Source organism: Podarcis muralis, chromosome 16 (assembly GCF_964188315.1).
Source record: "Podarcis muralis chromosome 16, rPodMur119.hap1.1, whole genome shotgun sequence".
NCBI lineage: Eukaryota > Metazoa > Chordata > Lepidosauria > Squamata > Lacertidae > Podarcis > Podarcis muralis.
The window spans coordinates 26,432,204-26,458,869 of NC_135670.1; the positions used below are offsets into that span (position 1 = coordinate 26,432,204).

Here is a 26,666-nt window from a genome sequence, read left to right on the forward strand (position 1 = left end):
TATGCTACTGCTCTTTTTACTATCTTATTAGGAATGAAGCTTTCTTTAACCCTACATAAGGTCCATATCATCTCCCAAGATCTCACATTAATTGCCACTGTGATTCACCAAACATTTCAATCAGTTGAACTTTTCCCATGATTGGCATCCATTTTGGTTTATCGTGTGTTCTCTGATATTTGCCAGGTAAGTTCCTCAGGCCTAGAAGGCCCCAGGCTAACTCAGGGCCACTAGCTTGCTACACACATACACCCTGTTCTTCTTTTCGGGTGAGCTTCTGCTCTACCATTTGGAAACAATGAAAAGCTACACATTTGGGAAAACCACAGACTGCAACACACGACATGCCATTAAAAAATGCTGGTGGGCTATGCATTAGTCAGCAGCTCCTTGTCAGTAGATTCTGTTCTTTTAGGCACCCCCCTGCCACCACCCCTTTTTATTCACAGTTCTGTTTCAGAGGCATGCAACAGGCCAACTTCAGTTTGGAAGGTGGGTGCTCAAATGTAGAGTGCTGCCTGCACAGAGGAAAAACAGACACTCTGAAGGGAAGGCTGTTGGAGGCAACTGTTGTGTGGCCAAAATCACTTTAAGAGAATTCAATATTGTGCAGCAGAGGAGAGAAAATAATCCCTTTGCCTGCCTAGCCTGCTTTACAGGGTAGTTGTGACCAGTGCTTTTTTCCTGGGGGTACGCAGGGATACACATACCCCTAAACATTTTGTGAATCTTTGTACTTTTGTCCATTTACTATATTTATTTTTCCCAATTTGAACTATAAAATGGTGATTTTCTTGAGTCAAAATGAGAGTACCCCTAAACATTTTTTAAGAAAAAAAGCACTGGTTGTGACGATAAAATCAGAGAACCGCCATATACACCACCCTGAGCTCCCGGGAGAAAAAGGGATGTGAGGTTTATAGCCATGGCTGCCTGCTCATAAGATTCTCTTGTGGCTGCCTGAAATGGACTTAAGATGAAGGAGGAAAGTTAGCATTAAAATAAGAGTAGTTGGACTGAAAAGCAAGTGAGCAGTAGCTACTCTGAAGATCACGCTAATGATTTTTCAGCTAATGATTCTTCTCAGCAACACTTTTCCCATTAAAAAAAAGGGGGGGGGATGAATGAAATGGCTGTGAAGATAGACTCCTGCCCAGCAGTTTCCTGGCACGACACAATTATATTCAAAATAATGGCACAATATGCTTGTAATAACAGCATGACTAAGGCACAAATGGCTTGTTTTAAAAACTCCTATACTATACAAGTTGACAGTGTCCTTTCATGTATTGCACACCCGCAGAGGTCTGGCACAGACATGTTTGCATGAAGGGATGCAACAAAGCATTCCTGCAACATGTGCAGCGTCAATCTCCCAAAATATCACAGTGCCCAGTGAGGGTCCCTGCCCTCTCAGCAGCCATGGATGGCGTAAGCAAACATCCATCTTCACATCATAATAAATGCACCTTGGCTTATCCAGAATTTTCCTCTCATTTTCTCTCTAGGAGCTGATTCCACACATAACTTCCACACATGACGCTAGCAGGTGAAATTATCCACTAGAAGGAAATGCTCTCCAAGCACAGAAGCTCCACTAGTGATGTGATTGAGAAAGGGGTGGCAGGGGAAGGGCTCCATATGCCAGCTCTACTTCAGCCTTTTCGCCCTGCTAACAGCCACCCTCCTCCTCCAAATAAGGCGTCAAAAAGCGCAGTACAAACCTGCAAGCACTTACCCTGCTCATAGGCCTCCATCTCACTCTGGTCAAGGGTTTAAGAGCACCAAAAGGCAGAAGGTAATAGAGAATAGTCAGAGGCCAAGAACGGAGTTTCAGAGCGGGCCTAGACATACAGCTCAGCTGGCCCAACCTCCGCCTCAGGGCCAGCTGGGGAAATTGCAACCTGTAGGATCACATACACACACACAAAACGGTCAGCCAACTTGAGCTCAGGCACTGATGACTCTCAAAAGTCAAGCACCTGGTCAATCAGAAGCACCTCTCTGTGGACACGGGAACATCTCTACCTACCACCTGCCCATCCACCCGCTCTTGCTCTTTCCAAAAAATAAAAGGCCAGGAAAGTGTGTGAGAGTGTACTTGCTACTCAGCAGTTGTTTCAGAAGGGAAGCAAGGCTGTCTTTAGGCTGACCTGCCTAAGCCACATTGTACTTTTTAGAACCACTCAGTAAAAGGCTTCACCCATAATCCACTAGAAAGAAAGCAAGGACACATTTGGAAAAGACAGAATACTCTCTAAAATATAATTTAGTGTGGACATGGAAATTGTCTGCAGCAAAAGAGCTGTAATGGAGGATGGCAGAGAGGCATTATTACCAAGTAATGGAAGGTCTGCTACCTTCCCACTGACGCTGTAGGATGATTCCAACATGGCCCCAACCTTGTTCCCTGCTATTTGAGAACCCGTATTTCTGTGGGGCTTGCAGCAATCGTACCCAAACTACTACTGTGTACAAAAGAGCACAGAGAGGGTTTCCTGCCTTTCTTTTGGGGTCCCAAGGAAACTTTGTCAGGAAAATCCTAGTGAAGGGCTACAGCAGGAGCTGCTAAGGCTAAAAGCTACCAGCCAGTAGCAGGTCCTGCACAGAGCCAGGGATAGGATCCTACAGCAGCAGGGCTGCATGAAACCAGGAAAATGTTACATCCTGAGCCATCCAGGGAGACCAAAAGGTCTCGCCTAAAGCAGAACACACCAAAGGTTCACTCCACTTCCAGGGTGGTTATAAGAATTCTAAGGTCTCAAATATAGAACAAATGTTCATAAATGTACAAGGCAAACACATACATAAGGATATAAACTACGTATCGGAAATAGTACAGGAGAGTAGTCCTGAAGCCATTTTGACTCTCTCAAATTGACCTCAAATATTTCTCTGCAAGGAGGAAGGAAATGGGAAAAGCTTTCCAATTGTCTTTGGACTGTAGGGGCTTACACCTCCCTGCAAATACAGCCTGGCAAGTATCTGTTAAACTATCATTATGTGTAAGATATTCAGGAACTAAAGTGTTTATCATCTCAAAGGAATGGCCAGGCTACCCAGAAAATATCAGGTATCCTGGCAGACCGGAGAGAAGCAACACTCTCAAATTTCTGCTGGAGACCGCCTCCTTCTGTGATGTATGCATGATGTTTTGGGGGGTGGTCTTGGGTTACAGGGTAGGCAATTTCAAAAGTCTTTATAGGGGCTTGCGCACCATTGTTCTAGGTCTCTCCTACCTCCTTGCAAGGAGGGGAGGGAACTCTGTTGCAACAGAAAAATAAAGATCTGCCTTGCTTTCTATGGATCTTGCCCCCATCAATTGATCTCTGACCGATCATGGACTTAGGGGACTTGGCCCCTTGGAGAGTTTGGCAGCAAAAGCCAATCCCCTTATTTTTTTCCTAAACAGTTCCCTGGGCCTTCATAAAGTCAAGGGGTTCTACACCTCTTGCCATGGGACTGAGGCCAGAGGAACCTCTCACTGGACAAAAGCAAAAAAAGATACGACTGGGAAAGACCAGTCCAGTTCTGTTTTTATTATTCTTTCTGGACAGGCAATTCTCTGCTTTTCTGTTTTAAATTACCTGCATTTTTGGAACAACAATTGAATAAACCTCCACTTGGCTGCAGCCACTGGCACTTCAATCTCCTTTGAGCCTAAAAGTGATCACTTGCTTAGTAGGCCTGTTCCTTGCCCACACACAGTCCACCCATATCAGGGAGAGAAGAAGAACCCATCCCTTTACTTCCTTCTAAGGAGGAAGCGGCAAGAGAGCCTATGGGACGCTTCCAAGCACACATTCTGGTCAGGATCTGGACCCAGAGTGAAAATTGGGGAATAGGAGTGCTTTGGGGTCCTAATGAGGTCAATGAAGGCTCAAGCAATTCCCCACAAATAAGGGGCAGCCAGGTTTCCTTAGGGCCAAAGAAGAGTAAAGTTTACTAATCTTCAACAGGAAGCTCGGCCTGGAGGGGGGAGGCTGTAATGGGGCCTCATGGATGCTGCTCAGCCTCCTCTCACTGGTTGGACCCACAGAGGGGAGCTCAAAGAAAAAGATGCCTCTCTCTTGCCTCCTTCTTCTTCCTCCATCTCCCCCCTTTCACTGCAGACAATCATGGGCCAATCCCCGCAGAGCTGCAGCTAGCTGTAAAGCATCCTTGCTTGCCCCCACATGGCCCTTCTTTTCCACACACACACCCAGCTGCTCTATTTCACTCTTGCCCCACTCCTCAAAAAGGCTTGGAAGGGGGAAAGGATGCCCAACTCCAGTGCAACACCCACTTTGACTGTCAATCAAGCGCATAAAGAGCTTGGGAGTAAATTGGGCCAAACAAAGGCTTTGCAGGCAGCTGCCACTCTTCCTCCCTCCCTTCCTCCCCTTCCTTCCCCCCTCCCCCTTCCTTCCAGCACCTTCTGACAAAGCAAAACATATGCTAGACAGTACCTGAAACGGGCTCTCCTATTTGGGGTGCCCCCACCTGGGCCCGGATTTTCCAGCTGCGGGTGCTGCTCCCCAGCACAGCTGCCGCTGCTGCCACCATTCCCTGAGCTCAGCCTCCGGACATGAATTCTAACTTTGTGGAGGTTGCAGCAAGAACGAGGAGGGTTAGATAAAGCTTTGCAGCATCTCACCATTTCCCTGAGTGCAGCTCTGGTCCCTGCAGGGCGCTTGACTGACACATCGTCCTCTTTCTCTCTCACACAATCTTTCTCTTCCTTCCTCCTCTCTTCTGCCTCTCTTTCCCTCACTCACTTCTGGGCACAAGAGGGAAAGGTGCGATGTCTCGGCTCTCAATTTCCCCTGCCGCCGCTGCTGGCTGCCGGTCTTCCCTCCTCCGATCTGCCCCTGCCTCTTGCCCTCTTAGGACGGTCTCAGCTATTGCAAACAAACAAGCATTGTGTCACAGTCCGACATCCTCCTGCAGAGACAAAAGCAAGCCCTTCCCACATGCCAGCCCTGCACTATGAGGCTCTGCTTCAGCCAGGGGCTGCCATTGGAGCTGGGCTCCGGCGCCAACGAATCTGGAGCTGCCTGCGAGGACTGATGCACTATTGTCAGAAGTGCAGCCCGCCAGCCCTGCACATCTCTCCCTATAGCCAGGCTGAATGCAAGCGAGCAGGCGGAGAGGAGGGAGGGGAAGGGGAAGGGGAAGGGGAGGGGAAGGGAAGGGAAGGGAAGGGAAGGGGGAGGCAATCCCAGCTATGACTCTGCAGTGCAGCAACTCCATCTCCCTCAGTTGTGGGCTGCTGTTCAGTCAGGTCTGCATGCAGCACTCATGTTGCCAGAGAAACATCTCCTGCTCACATTGCCCAGCCAAAGCACACACCACTCCAAGCAGGGAGGGAGCCTCCCATCACAGACAAGAGGAATGCCCCCCACTGAGCCTGCAGGAGGCCCTCTATCGCATGCTGCACAGCTAGGAACAGATGGAGGCCACAGGAATCAGCCATCTCTTCCCAGAGAAATAGGCAGAGGCAAACTCTTAAGCAGATTCTTAAAAAATAAAAACAAAAAAACTCAGGAGGCACATAGTTATGAATATTCACAAGTGCATATTGTTCGTTCTCTCATTTCCCAAATGCTACCTCAAAGCCTGTGACTACTCAGGTCATATTATAGACTAAACCTGGGCGGTAAGAGGAGGACTGACCAACCATGGAAGTTAAGAGGGCCGGAGGCACAGACCAGAATAAACCTGCTTATATTGGACTTCACTCTCAAAGTAACAGCCAAGCAATGTAGAGTTGTTTAGTCAAGAAACAATGTTTAGTAAGAAAACCATTAACTTCATTACTGGTCCAGCCAAAATGCAGAAATATTTGCTTATTTTGGACAGGAAGTTGGTACAGAGAAGCAAGTCCTTCGTATTTAACTAATGGCCACACAGATATTCCCTATTTCTTAAATTCATCCAGCATGTACACTTGAACGTTGCCCATGATTTCAAGGAAGCTTATTTCCACATCAATACCAGTTAGCACCACATTTGAAGGCCAGCGTTGCTGGACAAAACTAATGGCACCAGTTCCTCCTGCACAAGCCTCACTGTTGTGAATGTGAGTTACACAAGAGCATTCATTTCTTACTGGTTTCTTCTGGTTTTCCATTAATTCTCAGCCTTTACCATTGCTTCAAATTTATAGAATTTGTGGTGACTACATTCTAAATTAGATTACTATTATCTTTCTATGCACATGTATCCCACCCCCTCCTTGCACCCTGCCAGTTTCCAGAGCAGCCTTTGCTGATTTGGTGCCCTCCAGATGTTTTAGAATACAAGTTCCATCAGCCCCAGCATCTTTGAATGGCTGTGCTGGGTGGGGCTGATGGGAGTTGCTGTCCAAAACATTTGAAGGGCACCAGGCTGCTCTAGAACATGATCTCCTTCTGCCTGCTAAGGCCCAAAGAAAGGAAGGGGTCCAAGCAGGCAAAGAACCCAGCAGCACAACCACAAAGTAGGAACCCAAAGGCAGCATATCAAAATCAGCAAAACTGCCAAATACAGCAGGGCTTTCCTGGGTCAATTGGCAATGGTTTGTTTAATATATATCTGTCTATCAATTAACCTTTTCTTTTTCCCTGTTATATTTGCAAATAAGAAACAAGATGGAGTGCACTTTTAAGGGCTCCATCTCCAGTTCAGCTCTCCAGCCTCCTCTCACCTAGGAAATGCACCCAGGCACTCCTAGAACACAATGACCACAGCGGCGTGTGCCACCCAACTGCTGGCACTGCTGTGTCTGGGGCAACAGCTGTAGCAACAGGCCTGGCAAGGAGTGATAGGCTTCCTTAGCCAGCAGCCACTGTAGCTGACCTGGAGGTAGCTTTTGAGGCCGCTGGGCTGCAGTCTCCGGGAGCCAGCCATGTCTGCTCAGGCTCAATGCCTATGGTGGTGCAGAAGAATGTTCCTTGCCAATACTCTGGGAATTTCTGTCATCTGCCTGCTCAGGTTGCCATGGCTTTCTGTTAAGCCAAGCAATACTTCTTTCACCAAGCTTCCAAGAAACACAGCCAACCCTTAAAGTGCTGGGGGGGGGGCAACTGGACAAAAGAGTGGCTTGAATAATGGTGGCAGGATGACTTTCTCCCCTCCCCCTCGCATTCCAGACAGGCTGAGTCTGCTCTCCTGAGTCTCCCACACCAGGAATTTGTTCAGCAACCTTTTTTCATGCTGCCTTCGGAGATCACCCCTCCGTATTTGCCTTCCATGCAGAAAAGGCCAGGGCAGATTGCAATCATTACAAACAGCATATTCCACTTGGTGCTATTAAGAAGTCATTTCCAAATGCTTTCCCCTCATCAGTGGAGCAGTCTATGGACTGTTCCATAACCCCCATCTCTTCTGCCACACTGGAAACCACAGCCTTCCCCAACTCAATGCCTTCCAGATGTTTTAAACTACAACTTCCAGCAGCCCCAGCCAAGAAGGTTGTGCTGGAGTAGGAAATATGGCTTTGTTGGCTGGGACAGATGGGAGTTTTAGCCCCAAACAGAGGACACCAGGCTCCTGGAAAGCATTACAGCCAAACATCCAGCAGGAGGTTCCTTCACTTTGGCCTTAAGATGCAGAGGTCCTGCTCATTTCCACTGGGCTTACAGAGGGGTAGTTCCAATCTGCTGCTACCCTTAGCAACACCCAAAACCTACCACTTAAGGCAACTATCTCCAGGAAGGCCTGCCTCTGTTTTGAAGCAAAGCAGAACTGGGGATGACACTCAACTGCCTCGCTTCCTGAAAGGTCTTACTGAAACAGGCATTTACTGCTGGGTTTCTCTTCTGAGCTCCAAGTTGCTCTGCAGAAGTGATCTGTCAATCTAGCGCAGTGTCTTAAATCAAATACTCTTTTTCATGATTATGGTATCCCTGCGTTTTCTAGCCACTCACTCCTTCCACTGAATTTTTAACTTCACTCGAGTATGGATGTAGAAACAGGCTTATATACAGCCGAGGAAAACATCTCATTCTTTGGATGAGAAGCAAAGAATGCAATTCAATGACCTGGATCCAGAGTAAGTTAGTTGAACTTTGTTACCATTGAAATCAATGAGACTAGGGATTATTATTATTCATAATAATTACATTCATCAGTCACTTTATACAAAAGAAAAGGTCTCAAAGCAGATTAACAGTATATAATACAATACATAAAAGCTATTTAAAACAAATAAATGTAAACACACCACAAAATACATAAAATGCTTTCCCAACACCACATCAATAAGGCCAAGTCCTAGCCACCCAACTAAAATATGAGTAACTCTGTAAGAGAAAACTTTCTAAAGTCCTGGGAACCATTAAGTCATCAAGCACCTTTATCCATTGGTTTGAATGGGGCCTAACTTGGTCTGGATGCATCCCAACAGACCTGTTTATGAAGAATGGTAGATGCAGATCACAAGTAAACAAAGGTCATGGCATCAGCTGAGCAGGAGCAAGAGTGAGCTCCCAGTAGGAGACTACGTGCCATTCCCAGGGTCATTATTTTTATTTTATTATTTCCTAACTACATCATCCTTCATCTGGTGATCACAGGGTGGTGATGATAGATAGATAGATAGATAGATAGATAGATAGATAGATAGATAGATATGTGTGACATTTTGGTGTATTTTTGGTCTCTGTGGAAGCTGCCCAGAGTGGCTGGGGAAACCCAGCCAGATGGGCGGGGTATAAATAATAAATTTTATATATATATATATATATATATATATATATATATATATATATATATATGGTACTAACATTGTAACAGACAAAAACAATACCCTCCGCCAGTTTATTTCTAAGGCCCTTGAAAAAACATTTCATCCATGGGTAAGCAAATACTGGGCATCCTTGATTTGGAGGTGAAATGCTGAAATCACTGCCAAATGCTGCTTGAAGAGAAGAGACAGCCAAGGCTTCAGAATGCAAGTGAAGAATATCATCTATGCAGGGCTGGCCACCCATTCAAAGCCCTCACCTGCCCCCCTACCCCTGGTCAAGCAACCCCTGCAGCTGCAGGGTCCATTTCTTCAGTAAAGAAAAACAAGGCAAAAAGATGGCTACCTGATTCACAAGAGAAAGAGAGAGAGACATGCAGACTTCACAGAGTAGAAAGTTCCCCAGAGGAAGTGGCCAAGAGTGACGGAAGTGCTCAGTTCACCCCTTAAAGCTATGCTCAAAAAGAGAAACTCTCCCCTCTCAAGGCGAGAGCACCAGCTTGCAAGTCCCTGAAGAAAAACCATCATTATGCTCTTAAGGCAAAGTTTAGCTTTGCCTGGCTACATTTATTTCATTGCTTTTTTAAAGAATTAAATGTAAAGTCCGTATTTCTGTTTTCTTATTAACACTGAAAAATCTTCTGACTTTTTCAACTGGAAGTTCCAGCACCTCCTAGCCTTGCACTAATACCATGTGGCTCTAAAAGGAGCTCTGGTCTCAAGTACTTCAGGAGCCAAAAAAAGCACAAAAGTCCTGCAGCCGGATTTTAAGCATCTCACTTGCAACATCAGGTTGTATTTCGTGAACTTTGCTGCCACCTGGGAAAAGGGATAGAGTTTGCCAAGTACAGTCGTACCTTGGAAGTCGAACAGAATCCATTCCAGAAGTCCATTCGACTTCCAAAACATTTGAAAACCAAATCGCAGCTTCTGATTGGCTGCAGAAAGCTCCTGCAGCCAATCGGAAGCCCCGTCAGACATTCAGGTTCCAAAAGAACGTTTGCAAACCAGAACCGAACAATCACTTTGAGACGTTTGGGAGCTAAAACGTCCGAGTTCCAGGGCCTTCGGGATCCAAGATATGACTGTACTCTTATCCACCTGACCCCCAAGATTGGCAACAGAGAGAAACACCCCAACATTCCATCTCATCAGAGCACTTTCTTGGAACTGACTGTTTTAAATGGAGAATAGATTTGTCAGTATTGGGTCTCAGTGTCATGTTTTTCCAATCTTAAATTCAGTTTCTGTGGAAATTTGTGAATTTAAGAAAAAAAATCCTCATGAATATTAATCAGCATTTTAGGGCAAATTTATCCTAATAAGCACCCTTTTAATGCAATTTTAACTAATATACATCTTTTTGCAAAGCAATTTCCCCTACTATAATGTATTTTTGTATGCTGTTTTCACAAATACTGTATATGCATTTTCATGCATACTTTACCCAAATATACAGTTGCACCTTGGTTGTCGAACAGAATCTGTTCTGGAAGCCCATTCGACTTCCGAAAACGTTCGACAACCAAGGCACAGCTTCCAATTGGCTGCAGGAGCTTCCTGCACTCAATTGGAAGCTGTGGAAGCCACGTAGGATGTTCCAAAGAACATTCACAAACCAGAACACTCACTTCTGTGTTTGTGGCGTTCCAGAGCCAAAACGTTCAAGTCGCAAGGCGTTTGAGATCCAAGGTACAACTGTATGCTTAAAAAAACCACAACTTATTACTTGGCTGGGGAACTGCACTGTAATTCATTCAGTGTGGTGCAATTTTTAAAGGAAGGCCCTGTGTTTGTTTGCATATCTTTTCAGAAAGTGTGAATCTGACAAATTTGCCTTTAAAAGTAAACTGAAGTGAATTTCTCCCTCACCCCTGGCTTTAAGTTCACTCAAATATTCCAGTTCCACGACACTCACCACACCTCTGTAAACCCAAGAGAATGGCCATCTTTTAGTCTACATACAAACAAAACTGTGGTAAAAGCTCCTGGCTAGACAGCCTTATTTTTTCCTCACTTTTGATTAATACTTTGGTGATTAAAAATGATGTATATTTACAGGGCGATATGCTGAATTATAACCAACTTAGATTCTGACTGCTCAAACAAGCAGATCTGGCAATCTTCACCTATTTATAAACAGCAGATTAATAAATGTGTTTCTTGGATGTAACACTTCAGGCTACAGATGGAGACTCACATGGCAGAATTCTCCTCTGTTAAGAACAATAATAATAGCAACAATATCCTTGCACATAGAAAGCTTACATGTCAGGAAGAATTGAAATGTTACTTTGCTGTGTGCAGGGAACTCCTGCAAAGAAAGGAGCATTCAGTTATCGAGACAGCACATGCTAAATCTGACCTAACAACGGAAACATAAATCATGCGTCTGACACAAATTGAAAGAAGTCACATGATTTTCCAGACAGCCTTCACCACGTAGCAGAGAATGGCAATGCAATTATGTATACGTTCAATTGAAGGCAAACTTCTTGTTTTTATTAACTATTTGTAAAATTTGACAGTATACAAGTGCTGAAAGGGCTCTCTACTCTACCACTACTATAGGTCAGTGGCAGAACAGGTGCTTTGCACACAGGAAGTCCAAGGTTCAATCTCTCCAGCAATAGAAGGGTTAGGTTATGGGAAAGAATTATCTGTCTGCTGATGGGGCTGCAGTCCAACAACATCTGAAGGGCACCAGGGTGGCTGCTTAAGAGGAATGCCACAGCCAGGGCAAATGAAATGCTACTTAAAGTTCTCCAATTATTCTGATGATGTTTTTATTTCTGAAATGGGAAGTACTGTGTTTTTTCATGCCTAAGACTAGGTTTTTTCCTTAAAAATAATGTCCAAATTTTGAGGGTGTGTTATACACGGATATCCCATTTTCTTAAATCGGAGTCCCCCAAAATAGGAGGCATCTTATACATGGGGGTGTCTTAAATACGGTAGTTATTTCCATGTGAAAACCATAGAAATAACATTAGGAAATAACTTTCACTGACATCATCAGCACCCCCTTCAAAAGCCCTCACCCCATTTATTAAAATCACATCAAGCAGATGCAATTATAATAAACAGGGGCACTATCTCTTAATATTATTATTGTAACAGCAGGAAAATGTGCACATGCATTGTAGAAAGCAGTTTACATTATGTCAACTAAATATTTAACAAGCAATTAAATTCTCAAGCATATTCACAGGAAGAAAAAGCTTTCTGCAACTCACATCTTTGCATGCAAGACTGCCAGGAAGCTGAAGCCCTGGTTGAAAACTAAAGCAACCTTGCCCAAATAGCTGTTTTTGGTAGAAACTCTTCCAGGCTAGATGTAAAGGATCACTGATGTAGACTTAACACAGACAAAAAATAATAATACTCTGAATAACAAGCCCCACTTCTTTCTAAAAAACACACAAAAGGGCAAAAAAACACCATGAGACCTCCGGGTATAGGGTGGTATATAAATTCAATTAATAATAATCACCACCACCACCTCATATTTTGACAGTGAGGAAGCTTGTAAGAAGTAAGAGATAAATTATATACATCTCAACATGGAATCTGAAATTTTGCAGTAACTGATAAAATACCCTTTACTCATCCTCTCATGGAGTGCAGGCTCAGAACTGGCTCAGTCTGGAACTTTCATTAAGAGATCAACAGAAAGTGGAAACTGCCTCTTTCAGCTGAAGTTTCAGTTACTCGGACTTACGGGATGAGAACTCTTAAGGTTGTTCCATCTCTGTCATAAAACACAGATATCCCCCAAATGCCAGAATATGCCTCGTGCTTCTTTAAGAGGCGGCGGCAAGGCAGAAAGCCTAAGAGTGAGGAAGGAGGGGCGATAAAACTCATGATGATAACAAGGCACTCTGACTCCCACCAGTTGCTCACAGGCTCTGCCCAGCCTGTACAGAGACCAGCAGGGGGCTGGGAAGCTGTGGATGAGTCATTAGGACTCTCACAAACCCCCAAAGTATTTCAGGCTGAGGCTTGAAAAAGGAAGTTTGAAAAAGGAAGCCCTCTTGGTCTGAAAGTGGGGCTTTGGGAAAAGCACTAAACCCGTTTATAGGAAGTCCAAAGTACTTTCTACACACAGTGGATTAAAGAGCATCACACTTTTGTGTGGACTTTCTAAATAGTGTGATCATTTATCCTGAACTATTTTGGATGCTTTTCAAGGCTACAACCCCATCATAAAAGAAACCCCATTAAAGAGGGGAAACGCAAAACGACCTCATCTTTCTATCCCAGGACTGTAATTAAAATTTTATTCACACAAAAAGACTCTCTACAGAGGAGAAACAGTAGAAATCAAAAGGGTCTATAGACCATGTGAATATATTTAGCTACCCGATTTTCAGAGGGCTCTCAAGCACCTTTGCAAGGGCAAAAGGTTGGGTGCTGTAGGCTGGGATGGTGACTGCCTTCCTCAAATCCTGGCTCCGCTGTCCTGTCACCGGCTCCAACTGCAGACTGTTGTTACTCCAGCTCCTTTTATAAACCCTTGTGGGAAGGGAGAGGGAGGGCAAGCCCCTCCTTCTGTCCACTAAGTCCCCTTTCTCACTGTTTCCAAGCTTAGCTGACTGGGGCACTTCTCCAGCTTTCAGACAAAAGGAACAATAACCACACTTCCCAGATCTTAACTCACATTCCTCCTCCACTTATCCCTACGCACTTCCAGGAAACATATTTAAACCAGCAACTCACAAGTTTGCAGTCAAAATTATCAGCCAGCCACAGCCATAAGCACTTGCTGATGCCAGGCACCAAATATACTCTTCCTCTCCCGACAAGCACAGACAGTCCTTCAGGGGTGGGCAGATTGTGCAAGCCTCTGCCCAGGAACCAGAAGAAGCCAGATGGTAGCATAGCAGCGGCTGCACCTTTTCCAGAAGGGGGTTTCCGCTGCATTTGTTTAGCAACTTTGTATTGTTTTGCCTGCTTTGTATTGTATTAGCAATCTGCTTTTTTAGTCTATATTAATATATTATTTAATCTATATTATTGCTATAGTGCTTCATTTGGGTTTATTATAAGCTGCCTTGTGCCTTCTGCCTTGCTAATAAATGCATGGTAGAAATTTTATTGCAAACAAATAAAGCACTTAGTGATTTGTTTGATTAAGGAGGAATACCAATCTTGTTAAATAAATGAAAATATATAAAGAAAAATTGGCAAAATTCTGGCTAAAAAATGTTGGCATAGCTAAAAGTTTTGTAGCATTCCCCAATAGATTTTCTTTGTAGAAATGTCTCTGTTTTGCATATGTGCTGTTCGTAAGGATCACAGGAAGCTCTATTTACACAGAGACATATCATTGGGTCCCTCTACCCTGGTAGCTCTCCGGGGTTTCAGACAGGCTATTCCCAGCCCTACCTGGAAATGTTGCCATGGATTGTGCCCGATAACTTCTGCATGCAAAGCCAAGGTTCTGCCACTGAGCTACAGCCTTCAAAGGAAGCTAACTTTTACTGAGTCAGACCAGTTGGTCCATCTAGGTCAGGAGTCGGCAAGGTTTACCACGCCTGGGCCGGTTCACTCCAGTGGAGATCCCTCCATGGGCCAGACTGCGCGTGCACGTGAGCGCACCCGCCCACGATTTCCTGCGTCTGTGCAGACGCGATTTCAGCCCTGTGGAAGTGAGTCCCTGCACCGTGCTGGTTTAGCGCAGCACGTGGGGACTCGCCAAGCAGGCGGCTCGGTTTGGGGCCGGTTCGGGGGCCGGTTAAACGACCCCCGTGGGCCGCTTGTGGCCCATGGGCCTTAGGTTGCCTACCCCTGATCTAGGTCAGTACTGTCTTCATGATTTGCAGGGAGAATCAAATGGTGAGAGATGATATAATGTCTTCCCCAACCAGGCTTTGATTCAAGAAGTTACCTTGAGGGCACTCCTCCCACAACCACCAATTCTACCTTGTAGGTCCTCCACCCCCTGGAGGATTGTGGGTTGTGAATTCTGCCTGTAGTTATTCCACAGAAGCCAGGTGTCACAGGGTTGGGAATATTACGTTTGCCAATAAGGCACCAAGTGGTTCCACCCCAAACAAACCACTAACACCCCATACAATTACCCAGGCCTTGCTCCAAAACCCTTTGCTATGCCAAGTGATGCCATCAGCTGTACAGAGCAGTGTCTTTAGTGTATGAGCTTTTCTGAGGATTCTAGGTTCCTCTTCCCTCACAACTTTCTGAACAGAATGTAAAGCTTATTTATCCAGAGGGATATTAACTAGTGCTGGTTAACTACTTTGTGTTTTATTTGAGCTTGTGATTTTATACTATTTTTTCTTTAGGTGAGCTGCATTGGAAAAGCAGCATGCATTCTAAATACTGATGGACAAGTTTTGTTCATTCCAAAGTGGATTATAAAAGCAGTGAGTGTTTCTAGTCCTCAGTATTGCAAGGTTCTGAAAATCACAGATACCAGCATGCATACAGCAAAGGACTGGTACCTGTATGGGATATGAACTGATTTGGTGTATGTGCTGTTGTTGAAAACATGTTTATGTGTGTGTAATTTGTTTTTATATATGCAGTTGTTTCAAACTGTTGCATACGTGTAACTTTTTTATATATGTTCATATTATATACTAAATCGCTTTGAGATGCCTCATGAGAAGTGATTCATAAATGAAAATTAAAAAAAAGAATAACCACCACAACAATTCTTCCCAATAATTTTAGCACAGCTTAATGTCTGTATCTCTGAGGAGATGACCCTAGATTTTAAACGTTTGGGGTTCTTCTTCTCTCTCAACCTGCTAAATAATTATTTGCTCAAAAATGACTCAGAAGGTACAGAGTCAAAGACACGTGGCTTCTGTGGAATAACTACAGGCAGAATTTTAAAGAAGTCATTTTTTTTCCATTTAACACTATGTGGTTTCCTGAACAACCATTTCCTTATTTATACATTTATTGCTGGCTTTTCTCCCACTCAAAGTTGCTAACATCAAATAGCTGTTATTTTTCCACAGAAAAGTGAAGCATTGGGGGGAAATTGTTTTGGAACATTTTCTGTCTCACATCACTGCATCTAGCGATCTATCTATACTATTGTTTTACTGTACTTTTTATTCTTTTATATTCTGTTTTAATCATTTTTATGTACACCATCTGGAAATTTTGGGCTATGAGGCAGCAAAAGTAATTTGTTATTACATTTCCAAGTGTTCAAAATAGACTTACAACAACCCTGTCCATTAAGTTCACACTGCAGATGGAGGAGGCTGCTTGCGGAGGCTACTTTTCACTCATTTTAACTATACGTACTGGCAATGCAGCCGGACTGACCCACATTACAGTTCACTCTGTACCAGCAGCAAACTTAGGCTCAGGAAAGGAGTCCCCGCTTGGGGTTTTCCATTGATTATTTTCTGAGTCAGGATCTCCAGCAGCAGGAGATATCATATTGCAACAGAGCCCACAGATGCAATTTGTACCCTTTCAGCAGAGTGTGCCATGTCATCAGAGTGGATCACTCATCAATGCATGCCACTCCCCTCCGCCAGAAAAGGCTACGTCGGTGAAGCGCCACTGGGGCTTCGTGTTTCTTAGGGCTGTCAGGTGCCAAAGTATGGCCCATCACACTAAGGTTCCCTCTCCGGAGCTAGGAACGGCTAAGCTGCATGAACAGGCCAGGTTACGCGCCGCGTGCTCAGTGTCAGATGTCACTGTGAACTGGGGCTCCTCCAAAGTTCACAGAGTTCTCTTGGATCTTGGCAGCACCTTTTCTACCTGGGTAGTAGGCAGCATTCCCGTTATCTATTCTGAGCCCAATTGTGCAATAGTATTTGGTGTTTACATTTAAATGAAAATAAAATAGTGGGGAGCAGGGGAAACAACAAAAAGCTCAGCAAATTAACCCTCTCTCAGTAGCTTTATCTGAGCCTATGATGACCACTGCATGCATGCAGAGAATTTCACCCTATGCACACAGGAGAGCCAAATTTACAGGGGTTCACTTATACAAGGAACTTGGTCTGAGGCAAACCGGGATGTCCTTTCATTTGCCCAAGTGTTGTAGATCTTTTGATTTTACCCATCATTATACCTGGCTGCTAAGATTATCCCACTGCTGTTTTGTGCTGCTTTTATATAAATTTGTTGCTAACATTTCTAGTGTTTTTAACTGTTAGCCACTAAATCAGTGAGATATACAATGGTACCTTGGTTTACTAACTTAATCCGTTCCGGAAGTCCGTTCTTAAGCCAAAGCACTCTTAAACCAAGACGTGCTTTCCCACAGCAGCAGGGGACGCAATTTACAAATGGAACACACTCAACAGGAAGCGGAACATGTTCTGCTTCCAAGGCAAAGTTAACAAACCAAAACACCTACTTCCGGATTTGCAGCGTTCTTAATCCAAGTTGTTCATAAACTAACCTGTTCTTAAACCAAGGTACCACTGTAAATTCATTAACTGAATAGTAAAATAGTAAAACAACTTTTGCTGTTGTTGCTCAATTTGCATTCTACCTTTCCAACAAATGGTACTCAAGGCAGCTAACAAACAACTGGAAGGGGTAGAAAAATCTTTTATGCAGAATCCCCAGGTCTGTGCCATACAGAAACAGCCATTCTGAAATGCAAAGATACAAAGCAGCCCACTAGAATGGCTAAGAGTCTCTTCATTAACAAAAAAACAGGGAGCTTTTTCACACACCAAAGGGAAATATAAAATGAACAAGCTGCAGCTCAAGGCGAAAAGCTGCTCTCATCCGGCCAAGTGTACACAAGCACATTCTTTGGTCAAGGCTTCCTTGTGTAAATCGATGTGGCAAGAATGCCGAGCTCTTTGGAGGAAAGGCTTCTTCTCCCTAAAGACCTCTAACCCCTTTGGACACAGCCCGTGAACACTTTCAGGAAATGCTTTTTGGATTCTCGGCCTCTTGGCCGCATGATAACATGTCTACCCATTGCAACCCGAGCCATTCATTCATCTAATTAAATGGAAGTAAATCCCCCTCTCATATTCACAGTGCGATCTAACTTTGGAAAAGCTGGAAGCAGAGCTCTATGTCAAAGCAAGAATGGGGAAATAGTGGCTCTTCTCCAGGTGTTGCTGGACTCTGCAACTCCCAGTAGCCCCAGCAGCAACATTTGGAAGGGCATAGGCTGTACTCCATCCCTGCCTCAAACTCGGCTCTCCCGATGTTTTGAGACTACAGTTCCCATCATCCCTGACCACTGGTCCTGCTAGCTAGGGATCATGGGAGTTGTAGGCCAAAAACATCTGGAGGGCCAAGTTTGAGGAAGCCTGCTTTAAAGCAAGGTTGGTGCTTAACAACTTAATGCTGACACCTGCTGGGAATCAAATGGCCATCTGTCAGGGAATCTTAATTGTGTTTTCCACATTGCAGAGGTTTGGACTAGATGACCCTTGGAATCCCTTCCAACTCCACAAATTCTATGATTCTATGACATACTTTTCCATAAATTTATGTTGATCTTACAAAGCAGTTTTGATCCAGACCAGCAATGGAGGCTCCAACAACTGGATGAGCTGACAGAACACAACTCATTTTTATTTGATGAAATTAGTGCCATAGCAGTCCTAATGACCGATACTGCTTCTCTGTGAAATTTGCCTCTTTTATACACTCTGACTCTGTGCACCCTTGCCACTTTGCAGCAAGCTCAAGTGCAATTTAAAATGTAACACCTTCCTACCAACACAAATAGGCTAGCCCTGTGTACTGGAGACTGAATCAAGGGGCGAGCCCCTCTCTCTCCCAGCAATCCATTCCTGTCCTGGTGATGGGCAGCTACACAACTCATTAACCATACAGAAGTGGGAAAAGCTCAGTCATTTGTGACCAAGGATACAAAAAAAACCTGCAATGGGGGGGGGGGGGTTCAGCAAAAATAGACTCCACTTTGAACAATCAAGCTTTTATATTTTTTGAGCCTCCCATTGTTGTAACAAACCGTTTGCAGCAAGAAGCAAGACAGCCTCCCCCATTCTACTATTAATTTGGCAAACCATTCAATTCAGGGGTGCAATTAGGGGCCAGCCAAGCCGCAAGACTTGTCAGTAAACACTGCATTCCAACATCTTAGCACTTGATTTGAGGCTCTGAGCTGGGACACTTGATTTACAGGGCAGGAGGAAGCTATACAGAAATGTTAACATCAAAAAAGGAGCATTAACTATGACTTGTGTTCATCCCCCCTACCCCACAAGAGCGAGATAATGGGCAGATGCAAAAGTGTAAAGGTTGGGTGCCAGCAGTTTTTAAAGCAAAAGGGGCATACCACATTTATACACCATGGAGACCACTTGCAGAAACACAGAGAGAAATAGAAAACAGTCCCAGAAACATTCCTCAGCACCAAGAGAACAAGCTGTTCTGCTCAAGGAGTCAACTACAGGACACAGAAATCAGACCAGCAGGAACAAGAGGGTTGGCACGGCTCAGACCTTGTATTCAACACCTGCAGAGTCACTGGATGAATACACACAGACACACAGGAGCATCAGAATGCTCCTATGCAGTTGCACTTCTTCGTATCTAGTTCCTAATGGAATCAAGCCATCCAAAGTTCACTCATTTAATTGGCCACCCTAGAGCCCTGGTGAAGGAAAGCTCCATGTTGCAGGTACTACAACCACCGGTGACTGCATTACCACTCATCCAGGTAAGAGACCCACACACAGAACCCCCTTTGCACTCATCACCCAAACGCTTTAAAGACCCCTCTCCTTTTGTGGTCCAGAAAAGGCCCTGACTATAAGTGGCTATCCAGGGTTTCGGACTGCTGTCTTTCTCAGCCCTACTTGGAGAAGCAGGGAACTGAACCTAGGACGTTATGCATTGAGAGCTGGTGCTCTACCATGGAGCAATATGGCCCTCCCTCCTTATTACTATCACACAGGGCTTTTTTTAAAAAAAAGCCAGAACTCGCCAGGACTCATTTCCAGCACCTCTCAACTGGGCACCATTGCCATTTTAAGAGAACAAGGGAGGTGTTCATGGTGAATTCCAGCACCTCTTTTTCTAGAAAATATTCATTGCTATCATCACTATTACAACAGGCAACTAAACCAAAATGCCACTAGTCATGACACCCCCAGGGAGCAAGATAAAAGATGATAGGTGGGTCCAAAAAGAAAAAAGAAGAGGAAAAAAGGCTGAATACTTATGAATGCATACTGGTGTTCTGCCCTTCCTCAAAGAAACTCAGAATGATGTTTACACCTCATAGCAGCCCTGGACTGGCACTCTGTGACTTGCTCAAAGCCACTCAGCAAGCTGCAGAGCTCAGCAGGGAATTCAACTTGGGTTTCTCACACCCAAGACACAAAACTTTAGAGCCACTGCACCACACCATTCATTTCATTTTACATTCGGCAAGTTCATGTTGTTTTTAGCAAGGGATGGTGAGACGTTTAAGAACATGGCATAAAAACTTCCACAACTTACCTCCCAATCACTTGCGATTTTAGGGGGTGGCTCTAAACCCGACTTTCTGAGCTGATTCTCCTTATAATTCTCATATTGCTTGTACCCCGCATAACCTCCGCCTGTAGCCACCAAAAGGTGCAGTGGGCGTAACCGTAGTACACTCCTCACCGGTGCAGTGTAGAGTTTCCGCTGACCTGTAACAAAAGGAGATCGTACTTTAGGAAACCAGGCAGGCAGCCATTGACACTGCGGTGTAACAGAGGCAGAGGTTGTACAGTGAACCTGGCATCTCCAAGCCAGCCCAGAGAGAAACGTCACCATTGTTACAAAGATTGGCTGGGGGTTCTTTCAAACCATCAATGGTCACTTCCTAGACAAATCAATTCCCAACTCGCAGCTTCAGTTCTCAAACTATGGAACAGAGCCCACATTCAAGTAAAACAATTATTTTACTTTGACAATTTATATACTCATTCACTACATCAACTCTAAGCAGTGTACATAAAATTCAGTACAATGAAAATAAAAATCAGTTAAAATTATAAAATCAGAATTCAGTTTAAAAGCCTACTGGAATAATAAAAAATTCAGTAGGTACTGGAAGTTCAACAGGGAGGGGACATGTCTGACCTCAACTGGAAGGTAGTTTCATAAAATTGGGCCCACAATATTGAAGGCACTGTAACTCCTCCAAAGAACTCAGTGATTGGGCAGAGATATAAGGGATCAAGTGATCCCTGGGGCATCTTGGACCTGAGCTGTTAACTTAAGAATGATAAAAATGAGAAACCGAGAGAAACCAAAATGGGCATTCATTCCTTCTGGGGTGTTGCATTGCCTGTGAAAACCACCTTGGAAGTTGGAGATTTTCAATGGGGGGCTACTGCCACATTCATATTTTTGCTTAATAACAGCTGGCAAAATATGATGGGGATATGACTACCAAATGTGCTTCTGACCTTTGTACCTCTTACATTTTGGCATCAAAATATTTCAAATGTTTTTTCCTTTGTTACTATTTCTGAAATGTTATTAAAGTACAACATTGTGTTTCTTTGGTATTTGGCACAGTGGGAAATGGCTGTTTTCCAACATTCCAGCAGTCTGGAAGCTGCAAAATCAAAGAGACAGCAAACAGCTACAAACATAAAGACTGACAACAACCCAAATCACCAGAGAGCTGTGAAAGGCAAAATACACATAAAGCCAGGGCTCTGCTGCACTCAACAGGCACTTCTTGCACTCTATGGTCCTGCATAGAGACACATGGTGCTTCCACTCAGTTAACAGTGCAAACTGGGGAGCCAAAAGATAAAAGAAAACAAGAAGGGGGGGAGAAACCTCATATCATTCTAATCCTTTTCCATCTCTATGCAAGCATGGATATTATTAATTTGTGTTTCTTATCATAGCACAAGAAGCATCTTGCACTTCCCTACTGCCACCTGCTGGACAGGAGCATGTACTAGAATGAAGTCTTCTGGGAATCATTGTGGGAGCAAAAGAACCTCAGCTAGGATGCAAACTGGCATATATTTGCATACAGGCACATGCTTTTTACTGAGGAGGTTTCTTCACTATAAGGTCCTATGGCTGGTTAAAACAATGTAAAAACAGTTTCAGCAGTGAGCCTGCTGTGAAAGCACTCTCACTGCATTTTAGACACATGAACCAGATTCAGTGGAAAGGAAACATGCTTTTCCAACTTGCAGTAACAATTGCATTTGCACAACACTGATTGGCTAGCCCTCAGCAAGCCACCAACCTTCTTGCCACTGAGAACAAGATAACCATGACTATGTTATTCTGAGCTTTCTTCCTTCTTTTGGGACCCCAGAGACTGACACAACTAGAGAGAATAAGCCACATTAGCTGCATCTGTTTTTTTCTGGATTAGAATGTATTAATTAAAGGCCTTGGGGTCAAAACTTTTATATTTGTCGGTGGGTGGGGGATTATTGGTTTTTGCTATTGTAATTAAGTTGTGCACTTTGTGTTTTCATTTTGTATTTTAATGCTGTAAACCAGCCTGTGATCTTTGGATGAAGAGCCACATATAAAATTAATTAGTTAATTAATTAATTAATTAATTAATTAATTACAGTAGTTAATTAAATTTCTGGAAATGCTTTCAAGTGTTCAGGAAGCCAAGGCTTTTGCACTTCTTCCAGCTATATTACTTCGTTAACACACCTCCTATATAAATCTGTATGGACATTATTCAGATCTTCTTTAGTGACCTGGCTCTGGGTGTCCCCACTAGGAAACGGGGCCTTCTCTGTGGTGGTTCATGGTCTGTGCAACTCCCCTCTCAAATCCATTTGATTAAAACTGGCAAATCTGCCCATCTTGCTTGGGACAGGACACCTCTGTGCTCAAGGCAGAACAAAACCACCCTATTCTGGATGGTCTCCCAACTCTATAGAGCAGATTTTCAGGGGTCACTGGAGTCTGCAGGCCAGGGGCAGGGGGAGAAAGTAAAAAGTTGCCTCACCTCCTCCGTTAGCAGACAGTTTCACTAGATTAAAAGTCCTTGAGTTTGCACATAAGGCATCAATTGGCCACAACCAAACAAAATTAATTTCAAAGATTAAAACGTAATTAACAGTTCTGGCCTACATCACTACCAGAATACTCATGCTGCGTATACATGATGAGTACCTTCACATGTTTGATTCAGCAAGAACTACAAGACCAACAGGTTTAATTTTCATCTAATAGTCAGAGACCTAAAATTTCCCAATGATGGGTATCAGAAATTTAACATCAAAGAGCAGTTGCAATACATGACATGTCACAATCATCATCACATAATAATAATAATAATAATTTATTATTTATACCCCGCCCATCTGGCTGGGCCTCCCCAGCCACTCTGGGCGGCTTCCATAAAAACCAAAAATACAATAAAATATCACATGTTAAAAACTTCCCTGAACAGGGCTGCCTTAAGATGTCTCTTGAATGTCAGGTAGTTATTTATCACTTTGACATCTGCTGGAAGGGCGTTCCACAGGGTGGGCGCCACTACCGAGAAGGCCCTCTGCCTGGTTCCCTGTAGCTTTGCTTCTCGCAATGAGGGAACCGCCAGAAGGCCCTCGGCGCTGGACCTCAGCGTCCGGGCAGAATGATGGGGGTGGAGACGCTCCTTCAGGTATACTGGACCGAGGCCGTTTAGGGCTTTAAAGGTCAGCACCAACACTTTGAATTGTGCTCGGAAACGTACTGGGAGCCAATGCAAGTCTTTCAAGACCGGTGTTATATGGTCTCGGCGGCCGCTCCCAGTCACCAGTCTAGCTGCCGCATTCTGGATTAGTTGTAGTTTCCGAGTCACCTTCAAAGGTAGCCCCACGTAGAGTGCATTGCAGTAGTCCAAGCGGGAGATAACCAGAGCATGTACCACTCTGGCGAGACAGTCCGCAGGCAGATAGGGTCTCAGCCTACGTACCAGATGGAGCTGGTAAACAGCTGCCCTGGACACGGATTTGACCTGTGCCTCCATGGACAGCTGTGAGTCCAAAATGACTCCCAGGCTGCGCACCTGGTCCTTCAGGGGCACAGTTACCCCATTCAGGACCAGGGAAACCTCCACACCTGCCCGCCTCCTGTCCCCCAAAAACAGTACTTCTGTCTTGTCAGGATTCAACCTCAATCTGTTAGCCGCCATCCATCCTCCAACCGCCTCCAGACACTCACACAGGACCTTCACCGCCTTCACTGGTTCTGATTTAAAAGAGAGGTAGAGCTGGGTATCATCCGCATACTGATGAACACCCAGCCCAAACCTCCTGATGATCTCTCCCAGCGGCTGCATGTAAATGTTGAAAAGCATGGGGGAGAGGACAGAACCCTGAGGCACCCCACAAGTGAGAGCCCAGGGGTCTGAACACTCATCCCCCACCACCACTTTCTGAACACGGCCCAGGAGGAAGGAGCGGAACCACTGTATAACAGTGCCCCCAGCTCCCAGCCCCTCAAGACGGTCCAGAAGGATGCTATGGTCGATGGTATCAAACGCCGCTGAGAGATCCAGCAGAACTAGGAAACAGCTCTCACCTTTGTCCCTAGCCCGCCGGAGATCATCAACCAGTGCGACCAAGGCAGTTTCAGTCCCATGATGAGGCCTGAATCCCGACTGGAAGGGATCCAAGTGGTCCGCTTCTTCCAGGCGTGCCTGGAGTTGTTCGGCAACCGCTCGCTCAATCACCTTGCCCAAGAATGGAAGATTTGAGACTGGGCGATAGTTGGCCATCGTGGCCGCATCTAAAGATGGTTTTTTAAGAAGCGGTTTAATAACCGCCTCTTTCAGCGGGTCTGGGAAAGCTCCCTCACGGAGGGAAGCATTCACCACCCCACGAAGCCCATCGCCCAGTCCTTCCCGGCTAGCTTTTATAAGCCAGGATGGGCAAGGATCAAGGAGACAAGTGGTTGGTTTCACTCGTCCAAGCAGCCTGTCCACATCCTCGGAGGTAACAGATTGGAATTGATCCCACTCAACTTGACTAGACAGAACTCTAGCACTCTCCCGCCCCGGCCCTGCTCCCACGGTGGAGTCTACTTCTTCCCGAATCTGAGCGATTTTATCTGCAAAAAACTTTGCAAAATCATTGCAGGAGAACATGTGGCCCGTACTGGGCCCCGATGTTGCAGGTGGTTCCGCTAAATTGTGAACCACCTGAAAAAGTCTCCTGCTGCTGTTTTCTGCAGATGCAATAGAGGCGGTGAAGAAATTCTTCTTCGCCGTCGCTATCGCCACTTGGTAGGCTCGACGTTGAGCTCTAACCTGTGTCCGGTCAGATTCGGAATGAGTTCTCCGCCACCGGCGCTCTAGCCGTCTCAACGATTGTTTCATTGCCCTCAGATCCGTGGAAAACCACGGGGCTGTCCGGGCTCCATGCAATCGGAGAGGGCGCTTCGGAGCCAAACAGTCAATAGCCCTGGTTAACTCCACATTCCAGCGGGCCACCAGGGAATCAGCTGAAAGGCCATCAACATGGGATAAAGCATCCCCTACCACTCTCTGGAAACCATTTGGATCCATTAAGTGGCGGGGGCGGACCATCCGAATTGGTCCCACCTCCCTGCAGAGGGGATGGGTCGCAGAGAAGTCCAGTTGCACCAGGAAGTGATCTGACCATGGCACTTCTTTCGTTTCGCTTTTACTTAGTGTCAGATCACCAACATCCATAGAGGTAAACACCAGGTCCAAGGCATGTCCACGGCTATGGGTTGGGCCAGACTTATTCAGGGACAGCCCCATGGAGGCCATGCTTTCCACGAAGTCCCGAGCGGCCCCTTGTAAGGTCGTGTCGGCATGGATGTTAAAGTCCCCTAGGACGACCAAACTAGGTGTCTCCAGGAGAACATCCGCCACGACCTGAAGCAGCTCGGGCAGGGAATCCTTGGTGCAGCGGGGAGGTCGGTACACCAAAAGGAATCCTGTACTGCCCCTATTGCCCAACTTCCAGAACATGCACTCAGAAAACTGGGTCTTCCCAACAGGACGCCTGGTGCAAACTAATGACTTCCTAAAAATCACTGCAACCCCCCCTCCCCGCCCACATGACCTGGGTTGCTGTGCGTAAGAGAAACCTGGTGGACAAGCAGCGGCAAGGACAGGCCCATCTGCTTCATCCAACCAGGTCTCTGTTATACATGCCAGGTCAAATCCTCCATCCATGATCGAGTCATGGATGGCAGTGGTCTTATGAATCATTGACCTGGCATTGCACAGCAGCACCTTCAGGTCATGTGGGTATCCCTTGCTGATTCTAGTATCCATCCGGTCAGGACCAGACCCGGAGGCAGGGATAGTCCTCAGACAACGACTAAACCTGCCTCCTCTGTAATGATAGGGTCTGGTCTTAGCGTAACTCCTCCTCCTACCCGTGATCACTGAGATCGGTTGTCCCAGTGCATCCTGCCCTGTGGAACATGCCCCAGCCATTTTATGGGCTGGGGCCCACTCCCCGGCAGCCCTGAACCCTCCCCCTAAAAACAAAATAACACCTTAAACAAACAACCAAAACCAATAAAACAATACAAACGAAAAATGTAAAAATTACAAAAACATCAAAATAATAATAATAAAAAAATTCCCCAAGCCCAACCAACATCCATCCCACCCCCACCCCGCACATACAAAAAATCCAAAGAATTAAAAAACAAACAAACAAAAAAACACATTTTAAAAACACTCTGTGCCTCTCCGGCAGTAACAACTGTCCTGGTGAGGCCTGTCAGGCCCCGCCCTGGGCCAGATGGTAAGTGGCAGGAAGGAGCAGGGCCCTCAAGCACTCACTCAGGGAGTCTTCCTGGGCAGCAGGCCGCAAGCCGCACGCAGTCCTTATGAGGCCTGTCAGGCCCCGCCCCAGGCCAGATGGTAAGTGGCAAGAGCAGGGCCCTCAAGCACTCACTCAGGGGAGTCCTCCTGGGCAGCAGGCCGCAAGCCGCACGCAGTCCTTATGAGGCCTGTCAGGCCCCGCCCCAGGCCAGATGGTAAGTGGCAAGAGCAGGGCCCTCAAGCACTCACTCAGGG

General features: G+C 45.3%; 1 protein-coding gene across 7 annotated transcripts in view; it reads right to left on the reverse strand.

Moving 5' to 3' along the window:
- Positions 1-26,666, reverse strand: part of PISD (phosphatidylserine decarboxylase) — a 43,371-nt gene that overhangs the window by 8,929 nt on the left and 7,776 nt on the right. The window contains exons 1-4 of one of the 7 annotated variants that reach the window (XM_028710088.2): positions 13,070-13,187; positions 11,944-12,065; positions 4,449-4,880; positions 1,739-1,904 (exon numbers count right to left, since the gene is read on the reverse strand). In XM_028710088.2, the coding sequence (XP_028565921.1) occupies positions 1,739-1,904; positions 4,449-4,639 (357 nt within the window). In that variant the 5' untranslated portion in view covers positions 4,640-4,880; positions 11,944-12,065; positions 13,070-13,187. Of the gene's footprint in view, positions 1-1,738; positions 1,905-4,448; positions 5,119-11,943; positions 12,066-12,306; positions 12,410-13,069; positions 13,188-20,146; positions 20,323-26,666 lie in introns of those variants that run through there. The other 6 variants (XM_028710089.2, XM_028710092.2, XM_028710091.2 and 3 more) reach the window with 6 other exon arrangements.